Below are 20,674 nucleotides of genomic sequence, written 5' to 3'. Positions count from 1 at the left end.
GTGACTCGTTTTGGGTGCACCGGCTTTTCAAATGTGCCCCAAATGCGACAATTCTGCTTGTTTACATACCCGCCAAGTTCGAAATGAGCTAAATCTGAAAAGATTTTTTTGGCAAAATCCGCATCTTCTGCAAGTCGATCGCAGGCCCACTTAGCGAAGCGAAAACGCATTGGATGGCCAGTTTGCTTCAACTCCTGAACCAATTGGATTTTGTACGGCGTCATACCAAGGTCTTTACGCAAAATTCGTCTCAATGATGTCTCCGAAATGTCCAATTGTTGAGAACTGATGTTGATGGCGTTTCACGCATACTTTCGGCCACAGCAGCAATATTCTGGGGTGTACGCACTGTTGTTGGCTTTTCACGCGTTGGTTTATCGATGAGGATGCCAGTTTCTTTCACTTTTTTCACAAGGTAACGAACATACGGAGCTGACGGTGCTTCATTTCTTCCAAAAGCCGTACGCAATTTTCGCACACATTCTGCAACATTACCATGATTTTCAAAGTAATGTCGCAATATTTCCCAGCGTTGTTCAAGCGTATACACAACCATATTCGTTCAGCGAAAGGATAAAACTAATTATCTGTCAAAATAGACGAGCTAAGTGTTGCCATTCACGAAATAAGCACTAGTTGAAAAAAAAAAAAGTAAGATGGCGGACCCTGTACTTTCTAGCCCCCTAGATCGCAAAATTCGTTCTCTTTGAGAGCTCAGGCGAATTCCATATCAGTGAAAGACTCAGATTCACATGATAGTGCATGAGCTTCATGATCGGCAGTTAGACGCACTTCTCGTTCGTCCTCTGTCTTCTGAGATCGAGCATTAGCGAGATCGTGGAACAAAATGAATGTTTTGGTCGAACGAGCCTCAACATTGAAAAAGCTGTGCTCAGGCTGCTCAGTATATGCTCGGCTCCGTCATGTCTTTACGTGTTCGTATAGCTGCTGCTTCCTTTATAATCACTGTGCCATAAAGAAGAAGAGAAATCCACCAAGGTGGTGGATGAGAGAAATGTATCGTCATCGAAGAGACTTTCGAATAAGATAACGAACCATTTAACAACTTGAAAGGAATGCTAAGGATTTATTAAAAAAAAGATACACATATGCGTGAGGCCATATCACCGGAGTTACTGATAACTCTAAGATTTTTAGCTACAGGAGATTCCTATACTAGCTTGCAATACATGTTACCTCTTTTAAAATCACGGTCATTCTGTCTGCGTTTATGATCATATTTGAAAAATAAAATGCAATGGGCTGCTTCCATTTTTTTCTTATGCCAGCCAACATAAAAACAAGGGCTTTACTGGCAATTTGGGAACTTCTTCCATGATTGCCATGGTCTTGGAACCCCTGTATTTTATCCTGACTTGCATCATAGGAAAGATGTTTCTAATTGACATTTCGTCAAACGATAGTATACAAATATTATCGTCATCACTTTGCTTATCACTCATTTTTTTTAATGACGAAAATATATGTTTATTGATGCCAGGTTTGAGTGGTACTCTATTTAGCAATTTATTTAAACTGCTTTGACTCGGTAAAGCAAACATTCTTCTTAAAAGTCTGTAGCAGGCAGGAGATTTTATAAATCACAAGCCATTATTTTCTGTTCAAGTGTGTATCTTCTGCCTTTTGGTTTTTTCGGGCCATTTTGTAATCGGCTCTGTAGTAATGAAAGGAAATGATTGGCCTCACTATCCGGTAAGTAAAGTAAAACAATAATTGTTTACATTAGTTTTTATTGAGAAAAGAGTTCTTAAAATATTACAATCCATAAAATTTACGAAAAATCAAAGTCTTCTTTAGTAAAAAGTGTGCTTAATATGCTTCAGTTAGAAAAATCATTACTGGGTGAATTAATTTGATCTGGTATGTTAGATGACTGTGGACGTATCAGTGGCGTTTGTTAAGATGTCGCAAAATGTTGAGTTTGATAGCCACCCTGGTAGTTGTTATTCGGATAGTAGTAGCCATGAGGTTGATGCAATTCTGTTAACCCATTGAGCCCCAAGCGGCCCGATCGGTCCACGACACAATAGATTTTCTATTGTGTCTGTGGTTCCGGGGCCTGAGTTATTAGACAAGGAGAATGGCAAACTCCCATAGGACTCTGGGCCTGATCGTTACACTGATGATTCATAGGGGATAAAATAGATAAAAATATACAGATTCTATAATTTTTTATTTTAAAAAGTAACTTTGCTTCGTCGGTGGCAAAAATTAATTAATAAACAAAAATAATGACTTCCGAAAGAAAGTCATTTTACACTTTATTCTAATGGTTTTTGAAGCCGGCTAGATTTTTTAAAGTTTTTTTTCACACATCAAATCAGTCTTGAATTAATATAATCAAAATATAAAAAAAAAAAATTGTTATGTTAAAATTGTTACCATTTTTTTTTAATTATTAAACATAGTCATCCGTTAAATCCCTTAAAATGTCTTCATCATTTTTGTAATAACTTCCTCATCGTACAGGTACTTCTTTAATATTTTTAGATCTTTTAGTGTTTTCTTTTTGTATGTCAATTACTGTATTTAATGGTATTTTTTTACACTTACGTAGATTCACTGCACATCTTGCGTTCTCTAGATTTTCTACAGAAATAATTTAAATTTTCTTATCTTCGACTCTTTTCTCTTCCTTTTTTTCTAACGACTATGAATTCACTAAATATTTCTTCTGTTCCTATATCAGGTAAGTTATCTATTGGCTAGAGAGCTAGCGCAAAGCTACCTGTATGTATTTGACCAGACCTGGATTTTTGTGTGTTGATTCCCCTATACCTACTATACATGAGATGAGGAGTCACTAAGCCCAGAGTGGTGGACGGGGCGGTGCTCAGGTAAGACAGGTGGAAATTTTTGGCGAACTTTGAATCCATTTGAGCACGTCTGCCATTTTGAAATTTGAAAATAGATTATTATTATTATCGGAAAATAACAATGGCAGACCATTATCACGCGGATAACATTCTGGCAGACACTTATGAAATGCTGAAAAAAATACAATTTTGAAAGTAATTGACCAGATCTGCCATTCATATATTTTATTTATTAGGGTCTTCAAAACTTATTTTCGAAACGGCAGACATTTTCATTGCGTACAGACTTCAGCAGACAACAAGACTTTAAGTACAGACTTCAGCAGTCAACAAGACTTAGCTACTATATGGTCAGATGTATATATGTATTACGTTCCCTGACCTTACATCAATGATTTACTTTATTAATGTTTTTATGGTCAATTTTATGATACAAAACTAAAAACATTCGTAAATAATCTCAAATATAAAGTTGTGTTGCATATAACAAATAATATCATCATTTAAATATTTAGTTTATTTCTTTATATTTTAAGAAACAATTAACAATTACACAACAACGTAAAAAACACGCATGCATTTATATTTGCTTCCATTGAAATGTTCATTCATCATCACTATCGGAATTATGTATGGCGTTGTGTGACTCGTCTTCATAATCCATTGAATCGGATTCTGTAAAAGTAAAACGTAAATTATATAATAAAAGAAATGAGTAAAGTCAAAAATAATTAATTATATAATAATTAATTTTTTAAAGTTGCGGGTTTTTTTATTGGGGATACCAGGTTTGCCATAAGAAACCTTAAAAATGATCCTAAGATTTTTCTCTATTCTCCCCGGCAGTTCTATTCACCCCGTTTGACGGTATTGTATTGTATGCGGTAGTAGATGCTGACTATAATTTTATACATGGTGTCCCAAGAAGTATTTTTTTCTTGAAATTGAACTAAATGTTACCATCTTGCTTTCATTCCATCAAAAACTAATAGGCCGCCTTAAAAAAAGTTATTCCTGATGGATTTGTATAAATGAGGAACGTCATAAACTATATAAATTTTCTCATTATTTACTGTATAAAAGTAACATTCGATAGGTTGTCTAGATAACTTTTTAAACAAATTTAAAGCGCCTACGTTTGTGGGACCTTGATCATAGGCAGTCGCGATAGTTTTGATAGCATTTTTTAGAATGGCTACTAATTTCTCCGAAGCTATTGAACCCTTCACAAAGTAGTGTGCAAATGGCTGTTTATATTTTTGGTGAACTCCTCGTAATAATAAGACTAAAGCCTTGTCCCTTAAATCCCTGGAATGTCCGTGTTCTCCTATCTTGATAGCCCACAACTTTATCATTAGCTGAATTTAAGATAAGCCTTTTTTTAAAGACATCTCGTCCAATAAAATAACACATTTTATCTTTACACGATAATTCCCTGACCTTTCTTTTAACATGTTCAATTATTGACTGATTGAAAACGAGCATTTAAATTTATTTTACCAAGAACAATCTGCATAGTTCTCGGAATAGGTTAAGGTAACAAATGTCTTAAATACCTATATAATTTCGGCGACTTTTTATACATGCCTATAGTTAAGGCTTTCTCATTATCCGACCATCGTCTGCCATGCGAAGATCAATTTTGATTTTTGATTGCTGAAACCATCATCGTCTTCAGCGCTTTAGATTGAATGTTATCAAACATTTTCGCCTTTTCTTTGACTTTTCTTATTGTTGAATTTTAAAAGTTCAACCCTCTTCATAAGTTTCTTTTTTCGTGGAGTCAAGGATTCACTATTTGATGTCAATGGTAGCTTACTCCTTTTTCGCACTACTGAAAATAATAACATAAGTTTAATTTCTATTGGTCGACAAAAAATATTAATATTCAGTCGTAATTGAAAGATTGGATAGATACAAACACACATACATGTTTGATATTTTAAAAACTGAACGAGTCAGTGTAATTGTACAATTACACTACTACTAATTGTATAATGTGTACTTTTGGTTCCAATTGAATTATACAGGGTGGGCCGTAAATAAGTGCACTTAAAAAAAAATTATATTAAAACAACTGTAGCGCTTTTAAATGAAATATTTATTTTAAATTATACAAAACGAAATGAATTTTATTTTTTAAAAATTAAATCATCCAAATGTTGTCCATTTCGCCTACAGCACTCTTCCAATCTGACTCTGAGATTTTGGAACACTTTTGTCAAAAGTTGCGGAGTGATTAAGCGGATTTCTTCTTCAATGTTCGCTTTTAATTCAGCCGTCGTTGAAGGATTATTAGAGTACACCTTACTCTTGAGGTAGCCCCATAAAAAGAAATCCGGTGGCGTTAAGTCAGGGCTCCTGGGTGGCCAAGCAATATCACCCCTCCTCGATATCAACCTTCGAGGAAACATTTCTCTTACGACCTCCAGAGAGTCGTTACTTGTATGGCAGGTAGCGCCATCTTGCTGGAACCAGGTGTGAATAGTGTAACCACTCGATTCTTGCAGTTTTGGAGCTAAAAAATCTCTAAGCATCGAAACATAACGCTCTGAATTAACAGTAACATTACGCCCGTATCGATCTTCATAAAAATACGGCCCTATGATCCCCCACTTGGCTATTCCGGCCCAAACGGTCACTTTCGGAGAGTGTAACGGTCGTCCATGTTTTAAGCGTGGATTTTCTGTTCCCCAGTATCGACAATTTTGTCGATTAACAAATCCGTTGACATGAAAATGAGCTTCGTCTGAGAAGATAATGTTATTGAAGTGAGGGAATCTCCGTAACATTTCTGTTGCGAAATTGAACCGTGAAACAAAATCGGATTCTTTCAAATCTTGGACAATCTGAATTTTGTAAGGGTATAACTTCAAATCATCCCGTAAAATGCGACGTAAAGTCGTTCTGGGTACTCCAAGGGCCGCAGCGCGTTTCCGTGTAGAGCTTCTTGGATCCTCGCGCACAGAAGCTTGTACGCGTTCAATTGTTTCTGCAGTCCGCCTGGAACGTGGGCGTCCTGTAGGTCGAAGTTTTTGCGTTGATCCCGTTGCCTCGAATGTTACGATCCATTTTTTGATTACATTCGTACTTGGACACTCGGTGATGTTGCGTAATCCAAACTTTACCCGAAAAAGCCGACGAACAGTCACGTATGAGCGATTGTTTTCATAAAAGGCGCGAACGCAGAAAGCGCGCTGCTCTCCCGTGAACGGACTCATTGCGATTAAAAATTTAGATTTCGAGCTGCAAGGAGATACCCTCCCCGCGCGTCTCGGTTATTTCGTTCGGGAGTTAGAGCGAAACAAAAAGTGCACTTATTAACGGCCCACCCTGTATTTTTCCTCATGTTCTCGGGAACAGACGACTTCGTCTTTTTTATCAGATTGCGGCACGCTGTGCACTGCATTTTATGTTTTTATTAATTAATTAATAAGGTGTAACTTTTAAAATGTTTCTAAAGAATATTGAAACACTTTATCTCCAACAGTAAAAGTAAAGCTGTTGAGTGTAGTTATATTTTTCCTCATGTTCTCGCGAACAGACGACTTCGTCTTTTTTATCAGATTGCGGCACGCTGTGCACTGCATTTTATGTTTTTATTAATTAATTTATTAGGTGTAACTTTTAAAATGTTTCTAAAGAATATTGAAACACTTTTTTGCTTCGTCGGACCAAAAAAGTGATGTTGATCGTGGCAATGTATGCGAGCTGTGTATTCATCGGTCGGCCTTGTGATCTTTATTCTTGCAGTTTCGAAAGATAGAATGATTTTTTTAGTCTGATGAGAGGTTTCTTAATAAGTATAATATTATTTTTAAATATTTTGCGTCTTTCTCCATCTGAAACCTAGCCTCCGAACGATCTTCCTTAGTGAAGAAATGCCACCCGCAAAGTTAATACTGCCTTTCAACACTTCAAATAACTTTTTTAATGTCGGAAATGTATGCTGAACCAAATGGAAGTTGTAGATAGTTCGCCTTATCACTTATTGGTCAAAACTATCTACTGTCGATTTTTTTGTTAACCTTCATCGTCATCGTCGTCATCAAAAAGTCATTAGGGCTGCGGCCCGCACTGGCGTGTTTTAAAACTCCGCGTGCCGCGAAGTATGCTACCCTTGGAACTTGTCTGCCATTGTGAGCAACGTATGCCTCACCAGATACTCGGGCCTTTTTGATAATATTGCGTTTATATGAATGTTCATTTTTATTTCGCTTTTTGGGTGCTGCCGTAATTATTTCCTCATAATCAGAATCAATATTATTCAAGGTTTAATTCCGTTTACAGATTTTATCTACCACGAGCGAAAAAAGTTTTTTATTTCCACAGTTGACAAATACTACACAGTCTTTGCCATCAAAATGTACAAACTTATGAATCGCCATCTCATCAAAGGGCACAAAGTAATTGACGCTCAGAATTTTTTACAATATTAGCTGCATTGAGAAGTTTAATAGCTTGAAAATACTCCTTGCAAAATCCTGGGTTGGCATCTACACACTGATACCATCTAGATAATGTACGTGTGTGGGGAAGGCATGTGTCAAAATACTTCCTGACATAGTAGTAGGCTCTAGGGCTAATAAAATAAAGTCAAAGCAAATTTTACTTAGCTCTGGAGAATATTTTCTCGCAGCGGTGTCTTTAAATATAACTCCTATAAAATAATCTTATTTAAATAGTTACTAAAATATTTTTTTCCATTGCTTTTTTGCATCGAAATATCGGAATCTTATTTCAAGGGTAAGTTTTTACAACTGATTTAATTAATAAAAGTTGATGTTTTGAATCGTATTCGCTGGAGTTGGAAGATAATGTTTTCGAATAGTCTTCAATGTTCTTTATTGGGAATGAATATATGTATAGATAATATTTTTCATAGTTAGTTTTCCTGAAATTGCTTTTTAGTATCTTCTCGGTTTTAAGACAAAAGTTCTCTAGGTCTATTACAGTTTCCAACCCCAGTGTCATGTATGTCAGCACGTATTAAGAGCCGCTTAAATGCAGCTCTGAATTGCACTGCATTTGGATTATTATTAAAGCCTCCACGGGCTCTGATTATTGAAATTAAATAAGTTGTAAGCTAACGAGTTATATTATGTTTCTAAAAATAATCAAATATAATATGATATGTTTCTAATTTAACGAGAAATACATATTTTAAGGAGGGATGGTAACTAAAAAGTTCCGTTACGCTTACGTCACAAAGTTTATATTAGTAAGTATCAAAACTCACTGGTAAACCAAATTACTTTTTTTATTAGAATGTATTTTAACAGGAACAGTCTTCAAAATCACAAACTTATAATTAGTAATACAAATAAAATCAACGTTTTTCTACGAAAATTATTCCCCTACGTTACTTTATGGCACGTTTCATTGACAGTCAAGCCTCTACTTTGGCACTTTTGTATAAAATATGATATAAAAAATTATGTTTCATAAAACTTTTAAACAATTTAAGTCAGAGTTACAAAAGTGGTGGTGATTCGTTCGTAAAATTATTAAATTATTTATTTGTACGAACGAATCAACACTATGAAAATTATTCGATACCGAGAAGTCGATCATGAGAACTATTAAAGACAAAAATTATGACATTTACTCATCACCACATAAGCACACTAAACAAATATCAAATCAAATGATGTAGTAACACTACATGATATGCAAACCCATTTGCTGCACACCATACACTTTGCCATTTCTTGCAGAATGAAACGTTGGCGAGTTTTACAAACATGACATGGAAATGTTCTCGATGACGCATTACGTTTCCCTATTATCACAGTATTACCATTATTTCCTACAGTAGTGCGACGAATGTACTTGTGCAGAGAAACGGAGGGGAACTGGCGGGGGTCGGGCGACGCGGGCCGCGTAAAGCAAACACGCTTAGTTTGCTTTACCTAGCGCGAAAGGATGACGCAGTCGTATTTTTTGTGTAATAATTTTATTATACATAGGTACTTACATATTCTATTATGGCGCGCACAAACTGTTCGGTTTACGGATGTAAATCTACATTGAAATCCCAGAAGGAAACAATATTTCAGAAAGATTGTATTAATTGTATCTGTTGAATTAAAATCAAAGCTATGTATATATTATGTTGTCCTCATTATTTTCTAATCAGATTGTACATCCCAATGCGAATGCATTACTTAGTTAAATGTTATAATATACAATTAAGAACATCCAAAAATAAAGTGTCCACGTAAATAATATTTAGCAGTGCAATATCTGTAATTATATATTTATGAACAAATAATTACATCAGATTTAATAATCGCAATTATTTTGAATGTACATATGAATAAAGATTTCATCATAATATTAATAATCACAATTGTTTTATTTCCCATTTGTTGCAACCCTAGCGTATTTTCGTGTGGCAGCGTCATTACCTACGCTGGCGGCGGCATCGCGCGACATCAAAGGCGATTCCTTACTGTAGGAAATAATGGTAATACTGTGCTATTATTATGTTCTGATACTCAACTTTTACTTGTAATATCTTACTTGGGTTTGATTGGGATTTCAACGTTCTCTTGTAAAATCTTACGCATGGTAAAAATGAAGAGAGAGCTGAGATGTAGAAATTAATTCATTCGATAAAATTGTTATTTGCTGAGATGTAATTTGCTGGTTGGGCATGTTCGGTTATTGCCTGTTATATTTCTGGTATATGAAGGACTGGAATGTTGTCTACTCGTTGGTAATGGTCTGTGCTCGTTGAAGGTGATAAATTTGAAGATGGACGGGGCAGAGCGCTTTCCGCATATGATGAACATGACGAGTTTTATCTAATATACGACGTAGGATATAAAGTAACTTATACATATCGGGTATAGAGTCTACACCAAAATTTTGAACTAGCGCCATCTAGTGGACGGGCCGCAAACTATATAAGTGTAGGTATATATACCTGCCTCACTATAGGCCCCTATATAGCTTTTTTAATTTCTAATTTAAAAAAAATATATTAATAAAACACGGTTATGAGTACTAAACATCATTTATTTTTTCTTCTTCGACTACCTTCTTAAGACTTATTAATGCCTCTCTTTGTATAGAATCTCCTTCACCACAGGCTTTGTTGGTACCGTCCATTAATTTATTTGTAGCCTTGCACCAATTGTAAGCAAAGAACTTACTGCAAAGATTGTACATAAATTTCTTAATGTCATCTTTATGATTTAGACAATTGATAAAAGAGGAATCCACTGACACATCTAATACCAAATTGATGTAAGCTTTTTAATTATTAATATGACTTTTATTTTTTAAAACATGATATGCCACATCCTGTATAGCTGAAAACATTTTATATTCTCTGTCGGATGTTAGATATCTTTAATTTTTACATATTCTCTTTTAGAAATGTATTTGTTTTTCTCCAAATCTTTTTCATACAAATAGTTATGACAATTCTTGCAGTTTTTTTATAATTGGTTTACATTTTCTTGATAAATAAGCAGTCACATACTCTATTTGGGCCTTTATGGTAGGATTCCTGTTCTTTTCTCGTCCTAGTCCTCCAAATCAATATGTGCATGGCATACTCGTCGGTAGTTATATATGTACAAGTTCTCTTTTCCTAATATGTCGCTTCCGACATTATTAATCGAGTCTCTGAAGCGTTCTGGCTCTTTATCTGGCTTAGGAAATTTATGCAAAATTTCATCAACAGCATCTGGAAAATAAATAAAAAAATGAATTTAGGAATTACACTTATGATAAAACTTTTAAAAACCAGAACTAAACTAAGATCTACTTACCACAGTTGGGTACACAACACTTTTTCATGGCATGGCAGCTGTCATTAGTTCAAGTCCGTAAAACGTAACCGGGGTCACAGAGCAAAATACAGAATCGTCGGTGTCGGAAGCGGAAAGCGGTAGGATTGTATAAGGCAGGAATCCTTCGTCCATACATTCAGTATCATCAGTCAAAGAAGACTGAAGACTTGGCGCGACTGTATGTCATCGTCACACAGAATGCGTATGTGTGCAGTATCGCATTGAAAATATAAATATGTAGTTAGATCGTGAAATTGTATCTAAGTACTCTTACAGCTGTTTATATTGTATTAATTTTATTTCGCAAAAACGTTCATTGTTGCTAAAACTTATTATAGGACCGTGCAATTGGCAAAAATAGATATCATTTTGGTTTTGACATGCTAGTAGTTCAGCTAAGGTTAATGTAGGCATCTCTCTTTATGTTTATAGACATATATTCCGCTATTGGTTTTATGCTTATCATATTGCTATTAATTTGCTTGGGTATGGGTATCAGTCTGTATAGTTGGTAATTGTCTCGGCTTATCAATGGTATTATTATTTCAAATATATAATAGTTTTAGGTAATTCTAGCTTGACTTTTATTAATTTGTAGATTTTATATAGGTCTGTATGAATGTTTTCTATTGGCAATATGACGCCCTTGGGAATTTGGCTGGATATAATTTGCAGCTCGTCGTGCAATTGTTTTGGTGATAATAAGTGCACATTAATTTGCCCGTGATAAATTTCAGTGGTAGAGTCTAGTAAAGTATCTTGAATTCTACGTAAGTTCTGAATTAAATTGTTGCACGCTATTTCTGATAAAGTTACTTCCTGAATGGTTTCAATTTCAGATTGGATTATATTTGTTTTGTTGTTTAAGATATTTAAATGTCTGTTAAATATTTTGTACTGGGTTTCTATGGTTTTTTTATGTTCGCTTTAAGATGTTTAATTCGGCTTCTAGGACTGATGTTTGTTTCTTCCAAAGTTGGGTTATATGATTTGCGTTATTTTGAATTAGCTCGATTTCCTGTTAAAATATGTATGGGGTTTTGTTACCCATGTATAATGTTATAAACCTTTAATCAATCTTCTATTATAAAAGTGGCAACGCCACACCACCCTACGCTACGGAGTGCCACACCAGCGATGGGGCGCTGAAGTAGCGTGGCATCGCATAAACTTTTTTTGCAGGCATCAAATTGACCCAACAGCTCAGGAGACCAAGGGAAAGGTTTTGCGCCTTTACCGTTAGTAGCCACTATGGCGGTTATTAACGGAGCCTGCATTCAATGTGCAATCGTGCACATTGAATGCTGGAACATTGAGTAAGGTAAACGCCGGTCGAGTCGTGGATCTATTCCTCTCAGCGCCTCATACGTCCTTTCGACTTGATCTACATATCCGCCGAACTCGAAATTTTGGCTGTATACCTCCTGCATAGGTATTGAGCTCGTGTGCGGCCCTAAATCATAAAGGGGCTTGTCCACAGGAGCGGTCTCGTCCTTTGCGTTCCATCTGAAACGAATTCGTTATATGGCAGCAATGAAGAGAAATAGTGGCTTACGTCAAATGACATTACCCGAATATTTTAAACCAAATTAAATTTATTATTTTATTCCATGATTACCAAATGTAAATTACCAAATACATACATACTTACAATTTACATTGTCTACTTTTATTATATTTGTTCCTTCTGGAACTGTTCTGCACTAGTAGTGAGAGGCAATGGTTCAAACTCATTTGTAACGAATAGTACAACTTCTGTAAAAAAGTACAGCAATAATAATTAGCAATCAAGTGAATGGGAAAGAAATAATGATTCTAAAGATGTAAGAGGTGTTCCTCGCTCTAAAAGGCCAACTAGAGCTAAGTAGTCTTGTTTTATTTAATATCAGTTTCCAAGATTATGTTATGCTTTCTTTCTTAAACTCTTACTTATTTTTATTCCATAATTGGCATATATTTAATTCTTTACTTGACTGTTAGCTGACTCTCAAAGTACTTAATAATTAATTTCTATTTCTGTGTACTGCTTTTACTTAACTTTTTATGGATACCGTTCTTTGCATATGTATTTCTTACCGTACCTTCACTTTTGTTAAATATCAATGTTGTTTTGTTTGTTGATGTCTAATTGTCAAAGTCATGGCTTGTCAAAAATCAAATGTCATTGTTAAAGTTGTCTCGGATATTGCCAGTTATAATTTCTGTTAAAATAATGTTCTTTTTTTATGTTTAAAATAAGTGGTGTTATTGTTAAATATTAATTATTTATTATCTTTCGATTTCTCTTTTAAAACTGTCAAACTGTCAATTTTTATTTACTTAATAATTTAGTGCTTACATAAGTTACATTTACTGTTGCGGTGGGTACAGGGTAACCGAGCATACCTTTGTCTTATAAATTATAACTTTAGTTTTTTATTTATTATTATTATATTTATTTGTATTTTGTATATATTATTTTTAATTTATTTATTTATAGATATTTATTTATATATATATATATTATATCATTTCATGTCAGATGTTAGTATAAACATTGACAATGCCGATTTATTATCTGAATCATCGCTCTGTAGCGAAGATAGTTTTCATAGTGCTATTCCACCTCCTCTTGATTTTTCCCTTACTACCTTATTTAACGATGTCCCTAAAAATTTTAATGCCATCCACATAAATGCACAAAGTATTCCGGCACATTTTCCTGACATGCTCTCATCGTTTACATCAAGAAATATCCATGCCATCCTTGTCTCTGAATCCTGGCTCAAACCTTGTCATCCATCTGCTGCTTATTCGATTCCTGGTTTTCACCTCATACGCAACGATCGTGTTGGCAAGGGAGGTGGTGGCGTGGCGATCTACCTCCGGTCTCACATCCCCTTTAAATTAATTTGCTCTTCCCCTCAGCCTCCTCCTCCTAATTCCATCGAACATCTCCTCATCGAAGTCCATTTGCCGCATTCCAAAATCCTCCTTGGCGCTTTCTACAGTCCTTCTCTCTCCATTGATTACTTTTCCTCCTTTGATAACCTCCTTGGTAACCTGTCTCCCCAATATGAGCATTTAATTTTTATGGGTGATTTTAACACATGTTTGCTCCGAGGTGATACCCGTGCTAATAAGCTGCTTTCCATCCTCAACTCTCACAATCTCCACACCCTTTCCTCAAATCCTACTCACTACTTTCCTGGCTGTAATCCTTCACTTATAGACCTTATGATTGTTTCCTTACCAAACTTCATATCCAAGCATGGGCAGTGTTCTGCCGATGCCTTCTCCTTTCACGACCTCATTTACCTTTCATATAAGCTCCAATCCCCTAAATTCAAACCTTCCACTCTTCTGCTTCGTAACTTTGTGGGAATGGACAGAAATGCACTCCGCTGTGATGCGCAGAATATTTGTTGGAGTGAGGTGTATGACGCTGAGCCAATTGATACGAAAGTATCATTATTTAACTCTTTGCTTATTGATTTGTATGACAAACATGCACCTCTACGACCCGTTAAAAAGAAGCACACCCCGGCACCTTGGCTTTCACCAGAGCTTAAAAGTTTATCTTCTAAAAGGAATCGAGCTAAATGTAAACTTAAGACTGCTCAGACGGACGAAGCACGGGCAAAGTACAAAAGTATACGTAATCGCTGCAACGTATTGTGCAGAGACGCTCAACGACGTCACATCCATAAATCCCTTGAGAACGGTGATTCGGTTTCAAATTGGAAATTTTTGAAAAGTTTAGGAGCTGGTAAAGTGACGCATAACACTCCTAGCAATATAAACATCGATCAGCTAAACGTGCACTTTACGTCGTCTCCTTCCCTTGAAACTAGTGTGAAAAACCGTACTCTAGCCCACCTCTCATCACTCCCTTCTCCTAATTATCCTCCTTTCCTTTTCAGTCTTGTTACCGATCGCGACGTTAATAAAACCATATTGTCAATATCATCAAACGCAGTTGGCTGTGTCCTTGTAAGCCGTAATATGATCATTCCTATCCTTGACATAATTGTTCCCATTATCACTCACATTTTCAACACCTCCATCTCAACTGGCATTTTTCCAAGCGCTTGGAGAGATGCTCAAGTTATTCCTTTGCCCAAAAAACTTAATCCTAATTCTTTTACCGACTACCGTCCCATCTCCATACTACCTTTCCTTTCGAAAGTCCTTGAACGTCTCCTTCATCTGCAACTTACTACCTTCCTTAATACACATAATATCCTCAGTGATTTCCAATCTGGTTTCCGCCCTGGTCATAGTACGACTACAGCCTTGATCAAGGTGACAGACGACATTCGTGCTGGTATTGACAATAAGCAGCTCACAGTTCTGGCTCTTTTAGATTTCAGTAATGCTTTTACTACTGTCGACTTCGATATACTGCTGGGTTTGCTAGGTGTTATTAATTTTTCTCCTTTGGTAACTGACTGGTTCCGTTCCTACCTTACTTGTCGGAGGCAGCGTATCATGATGGGTTCCAAACACTCGTCTTGGTGCGGAGTCTCTGCTGGTGTTCCACAAGGGGGCGTCTTGTCTCCTCTCCTCTTCTCCATTTTCATCAACTCCTTATGTTCCCGTTTGACGGCTCCGTACCATATGTATGCAGACGATTTACAAATTTATACCCAGTCTACTCTCGCTGACTTACCTAAGGCAATTGACTTTTGTAACTCTGAATTGGCAACAATACTTAAATGGAGCAATGAATTTGGACTAAAAATCAATCCTTCCAAAAGCAATATCATCATAATCGGTAGTCCTTATATGATTTCAGAAATCGACTGGGGTATTTTACCAAGCATCAAAATCGGTGGCGAAGTCTTGCCTTACCAAAAGGTAGTCAAAAACTTAGGCGTGCTGTTTGATCAAACGCTCTCCTGGTCCAATCATGTCCAGGAATTAAGCCGCAGGGTTTATGCTGCTTCATCTACGCTCCGGCGGCTTCGTAACTTTTTGCCCATTCCCACGAAGATTATGCTAGCGCAATCCCTTCTTCTTCCTATTCTTGATTACGCTGATGCATGTTATCCTGATTTATCAGTTGAGCTTACTGAAAAACTTGAGCGGCTCCAAAATTTTTGCATAAGATTTATTTTCGGCCTTCGGAAATATGATCATGTCTCTTTCTATAGAAAAAAGCTCAAGTGGCTCCCCATCCGTTTTCGCCGGAATCTGCATTTGTTGCATTTACTTTTCCGTATCCTTTTTGACCCTTCCGCTCCTACGTACCTTAGAAACCAATTTTCCTTCTTGCGCAATGAAAACTATACCCTTCGTTCGGTTGACAGACTTACCTTATGTGTCCCTGTGCGACGTACCAACTTTTTTGGGAAATCTTTTACGGTAACTGCTGTTAATCTTTGGAATGCATTGCCATTACCAATCAAACAAGCTAAGAATTTATCATGTTTTAAAAACCTCCTTCGTCGTCACTTTCTGTCATCCGCTTTCAACTCGGCATAGTAACTTTTATTGTTTTAAATTTTTATATTAGTAGTGTATGTATTATATATGTATTATATAATTATATATTATATGTATATATATTTATGGTATATTTGTATAATATAAGTAGTCATATGTATATTATATATTATATAAGTATATTTTTGTATGTACTGTAGTGTCGTATATATGTTTATGTACAGTATATAATTTATAAATTGTTATGTGTTTTAATCTTCTTATATTTTATTTTGTTTACAGTGACATCATTATCATTATTATTATTTTTTTTTTTCTTTTTTCTCTCGACCTACCTTTACAACTTAATTGAGCTGATTACCTTCTGCCCTGGTTGCCTGGAAGAGATCACTTCTAAGTGATAAGGCCGCCAAATACACTAAACTGCTCCTTGCTTTTATTTTTGTGTGTTCTAGTATGTAAGTCTGTTTAGTTGTATTAAAGAGTAAAATAAATAAATAAATAAATAAAATGATTTCACTTTGATTGTGCGACACAGCAGGCACATTTAAATTCTTTTGCAAATATGTTTATAGGTACCTACGTGACATGATAGGCAGTATAATGAATACTTACGGTTTTGAGTAGCCTCACTTTCTACAAACTCAGTTGTAGCCATTTGTGATGGTGGAATTCTCAAAAATTCTTCTATTTTAGTAACATCAATTCTGTCTGTAACAAAGCATATATTTTATTTAAATAGATACATATGACTAATCATTTACAATAAATCACTTTTTATTCCAAATAGACCGCACCGGTAAACACGGCCACGGTCCCGTGCTTTTTTAAACAAGTGAACAAAGTTACCTACCTTCTAGAGTTTGTGGCAATATATCGGAGTCGTAAATACTGTCCAAGCCATCGGTGCTTAACGTTATCGTCAATCATGGCTTTAATCTGTTCTTCCACATTATCGAATGGAGGAGCAGTTTTCTTACCACCTCCGGTACGGTAAAGTTCCGATTGACATGTAGCTGTCTTCTTCCTGACTGTACGTTTCAAGCCCTCATTTGACCTCATTTGACCTTTAATGTTTTGGTCGATCTGAATATGCCTCATATCGAGCATTAAATTCGTTTTGAATGTTTTCCCAAGTCGAACCATCACTTTGTTTATTCTCCAGCACAGCTTGGTATTTTTGTACAAGTGAGACTAAAATAGCCCTCTCATGTAAAGAAAAGTTTGCACTCTCTTTTAACTTTATCCGTGATAATTAAATAGGTAATAAATACTTATATAGATAATTAATACCCAGACACAGGGCAAACATCTATGTTCATCACACAAATATTTGCCCCGGGTGGGAATTGAACCCACGACCTCTAGCTTGGAACTTGGAAGACAGGGCCACTACCAACCAAGCCAAACGGTCAGTCAATGTAGTCATATTATGTAGTCCTAAGTTACTCCTTTCGTCCAACTCGAAGCCTTAATTATTAAAGGGGCACTGAAAAACACTAAACAGCGCTGCAAATGTTCCTGAACGTTGCAGCATATGCTGAGCTGTCTCCTTTTTGTCAGGGTCGTATGACACACCGTAATAAACATAGTTATCGTTTTATTTTTTGATCAGATAAAATTTCAATTTTGACTTGAAGACTGTGGTAATAAGGCTGTTTCTTCTTAACAGAAGCTTGTGCTTGGTTCAGAGGGTTACTGAATTTCATGACCGTAAAACATCTGAGACGTTCCAGTAAACAGTCTTGTAAACAGTTAGCGGCGAAAGATTTCGTTTCATCTGAATGTGGTTGTGTTTTTTATTTCTTTCCAATTCCCTTTCCTTTCTTTGTTATTGGTTCGATTAGCTTGTTATTGTCTTCTTATTTTTTTCTTTGGTTCTTGGTTCTCGATTTCTGTTTCAAGTGTGTGTCTTGTGTCTTGTCGTGTCAGCATTCATTTTTCTACTGGCTTCCTGCAATTCGGGCGAATTAAAAGCACGACGTTTTTGTCCTTGAATACTGGGGTTCTTTTGAGGGGTAGCAAGGACGTCCGCGTTGTCATCGTCGCCTTTTTTAGCTTCTGGTGGGATGTCACAAGTCTGTACGTTGGAAGTACTAATCTCTTCATTCACAACAGGTTGTGTCTGGGGAAGAAAAAATACTATAAAAGTAAATCTAAAGAAGTTACAGTAAAGAACATACTAGCACCTTTAAAATTAATTTAGTCAAAATAAATTTCAAAATACTATAATCTCTCTCCTCTACTACTGTTATGAGGACTTGGTGTAAATCAAGTCGAAGGTCGACTTCTGTGCTTAGACATATCACAGTCGAACAGAATTTGCATAATTTTTAATTCTGCTTGAGCACGGGTGTAATTATAATATTTGCTTAGCTTGTTTGCTATATGCTCTCCGAAACCAGCACATTCATTTCTTTTTGTTTCACCAGCACCACGTATAATGTTTGTGTGTACATGTTGTAATGTTGTGTAGATGATTGAGGGGACGGGTGTATCGCATATTGTGGAGATGGTTGAGGAGACGGTTGTGCCAGATATTGTTGACATGGCTGCGGTGATGAATTTGTCATCGAAGAGCCAGAGGAATAATTATAGTAGCGATGTGGAATGCGAGGATGTAATACTGTGTGTTGTGGAGATAAAGTGATACTAGATTCGTCTGCCAATTTGCCAAGTTTTCCGTAAAATAGGGCATCATTGATAATTTTTTGGGCAGTCATTTGTTGATGGGTACTCAGGTTTTTTAATTGAACGCCTATTGACTTTCCTATTATCTCCCAATCATCGTCTTGTCGAGTCATCAGTGTCTGAGCAGCATCCAGCAGTTTTTCTTGTTTACTTTGTATGGACATTTTCTGCTTCTTGGGCTGTGAACTATTTCCAGCGCGGGCCCCTCTTTCTCACATATTTCTGTATTTATAATTTGTGTCGATGATGTCGATGCTGATATATCTGGTGACGTAACGTTCCCTTTACTTTCTGTTTCAGATGCCTGCAACGCAAAGTGAATGGAAAGATAATGCTAAAATGTTTGAAGACAAGTGGCAATTCGATCACTGTTTTGGTGTAATAGCACAGAATACAATATAATAGTAGCTAAACCGTAAACGCTACAGAACGGACACTCCGCCTCCCGCCAAAATTAAATACTTACCTCACCCCGAACGGTCATGCTATAAATGGTCCGCATTTTTCAATGATTTGAAAAAATTGTCTGTGTAAAATTGTCTGTGTGTGTGTGTGTCGGTATTTTTTTTCTTAATATTGCAGTGGAGATGGATTGATTTGATTTAAATGACAAATGTAAAAAATAACGGTTTTTTTTAAATAAAAATCTCTAAAAATGTGGTGTGTGGAGAAGGCCACGTTTGATTTTTAACGTCACAAATAATCTTCATATACCTAATGTATTATCTATACATATAATAAAATCGTAGGAAAGTCAAAACTGTACATTGAATATTTTTTTAAAAGAATACATAATCCATGATCTATAATCGATATAGAAGCCAAAAATATAGTTTTTAGAATTTTTGTCTGTTTGTCTGTTTGTCTGTTTGTCTGTATGTTTGTCCGAGCTAATCTCGAAAAGTACTGCATAGATTGACTTCAAATTTTGCATGAATATTACTAACAGGTCGTGTGAGGTTTTTTTAAACATATTATCATGCTATCACCTCCGGGGGAGGAGCTGTGAACCTTTACTTTTCTTACGTATTCCGTGTACTACGACAGCGTACAATCTAAAGACTCATGTTTAAATGTTGTTTTTGAGTAAGCCATGCTATTATCTAGCTTTACACTATAAAAACTACGTCATTTACGTAATTTGGGCAGAGAAACTGTTTAATGAATCTTAGTACTATAAAGACAAATTTGATTCAGCGCCATCTATGAGATTTCGTAAAAATCAAATCAATTTACATGTTATCACTACTGAACTCAATGTTAAAAATTAATAATTTAAATATAATTATGTTATTTATTTATTTAACTCTTTAACCCATAATAAATCTTCCCTTCCCTATAAGGTGCGCTTATATAATTCGTGTGAATATACTACATTTTTAAAAGTGAGGGTAGATGTATATTATTTTAAGTCAAACTAGACACCATTACAGTTAATCTAATATTGATTGTGTTCATTGGTTACATTTTTAAAAATCTTCGTGTTTTAATAATTCGATCACGAGGCGGGACTCTAATACAAAAAGGTTAGTTCGTTGATAATTATTATTCCTTCATCATTTACATGTTGTTAGTAAAAATATACTTTGACTGTTAATACTTTTGTTCAGTATTTATCTGTATGATTATTGCTTGGTAATTAATCTTAATGGTTAAAGCTACACAGAAATCAAGTATGAAAGAAATGTTCTCCATATTATATAAAAAATATCTCCCGACATCATAAATGTCTATCTTTTATGGTTGAGCTTAGGAGTTCAAAGCTTTCTGATTATATTTGTCTACTAGCTGTCCCCGCGACTTCGTTCGCGTGGAATAGTGACTATGGGACCTATGACCATGGGCTCAGGGTGGGGCAACAATAAAAAATCATTTTTATTTTCATGCTCCCACTCCCGCGCCCACTCGCACTCC

The 20,674-nt window shown here is 35.7% G+C and overlaps 2 protein-coding genes across 2 annotated transcripts in view; one reads left to right on the top strand and one right to left on the bottom strand.

Moving 5' to 3' along the window:
• LOC149477351 (uncharacterized) overlaps positions 1-19,480 on the top strand; it is a 36,855-nt gene extending 17,375 nt beyond the window's left edge. The window contains exon 3 of the mRNA XM_089710895.1: positions 19,061-19,480. Within this exon, the coding sequence (XP_089567021.1) occupies positions 19,061-19,162 (102 nt within the window). The 3' untranslated portion in view covers positions 19,163-19,480. The remainder of the gene's footprint in view (positions 1-19,060) is intronic.
• LOC149477352 (uncharacterized) lies at positions 16,662-18,075 on the bottom strand. The gene is made up of 2 exons (XM_089710896.1): positions 16,923-18,075; positions 16,662-16,780 (listed from the first exon to the last, which is right to left on the bottom strand). The coding sequence occupies exons 1-2, from the start codon at positions 17,213-17,215 to the stop codon at positions 16,771-16,773; spliced, it is 303 nt and encodes a 100-aa protein (XP_089567022.1). The 5' UTR covers positions 17,216-18,075; the 3' UTR covers positions 16,662-16,770.
• Positions 19,481-20,674: the final 1,194 nt, after the last annotated feature.

The sequence above is a fragment of the Colias philodice genome, chromosome 25 (assembly GCF_061535455.1).
Source record: "Colias philodice isolate Cphi_HAF_F1 chromosome 25, ilColPhil1 Martin Lab GWU primary, whole genome shotgun sequence".
NCBI lineage: Eukaryota > Metazoa > Arthropoda > Insecta > Lepidoptera > Pieridae > Colias > Colias philodice.
This window is presented reverse-complemented; position numbering and strand designations above follow the sequence as displayed.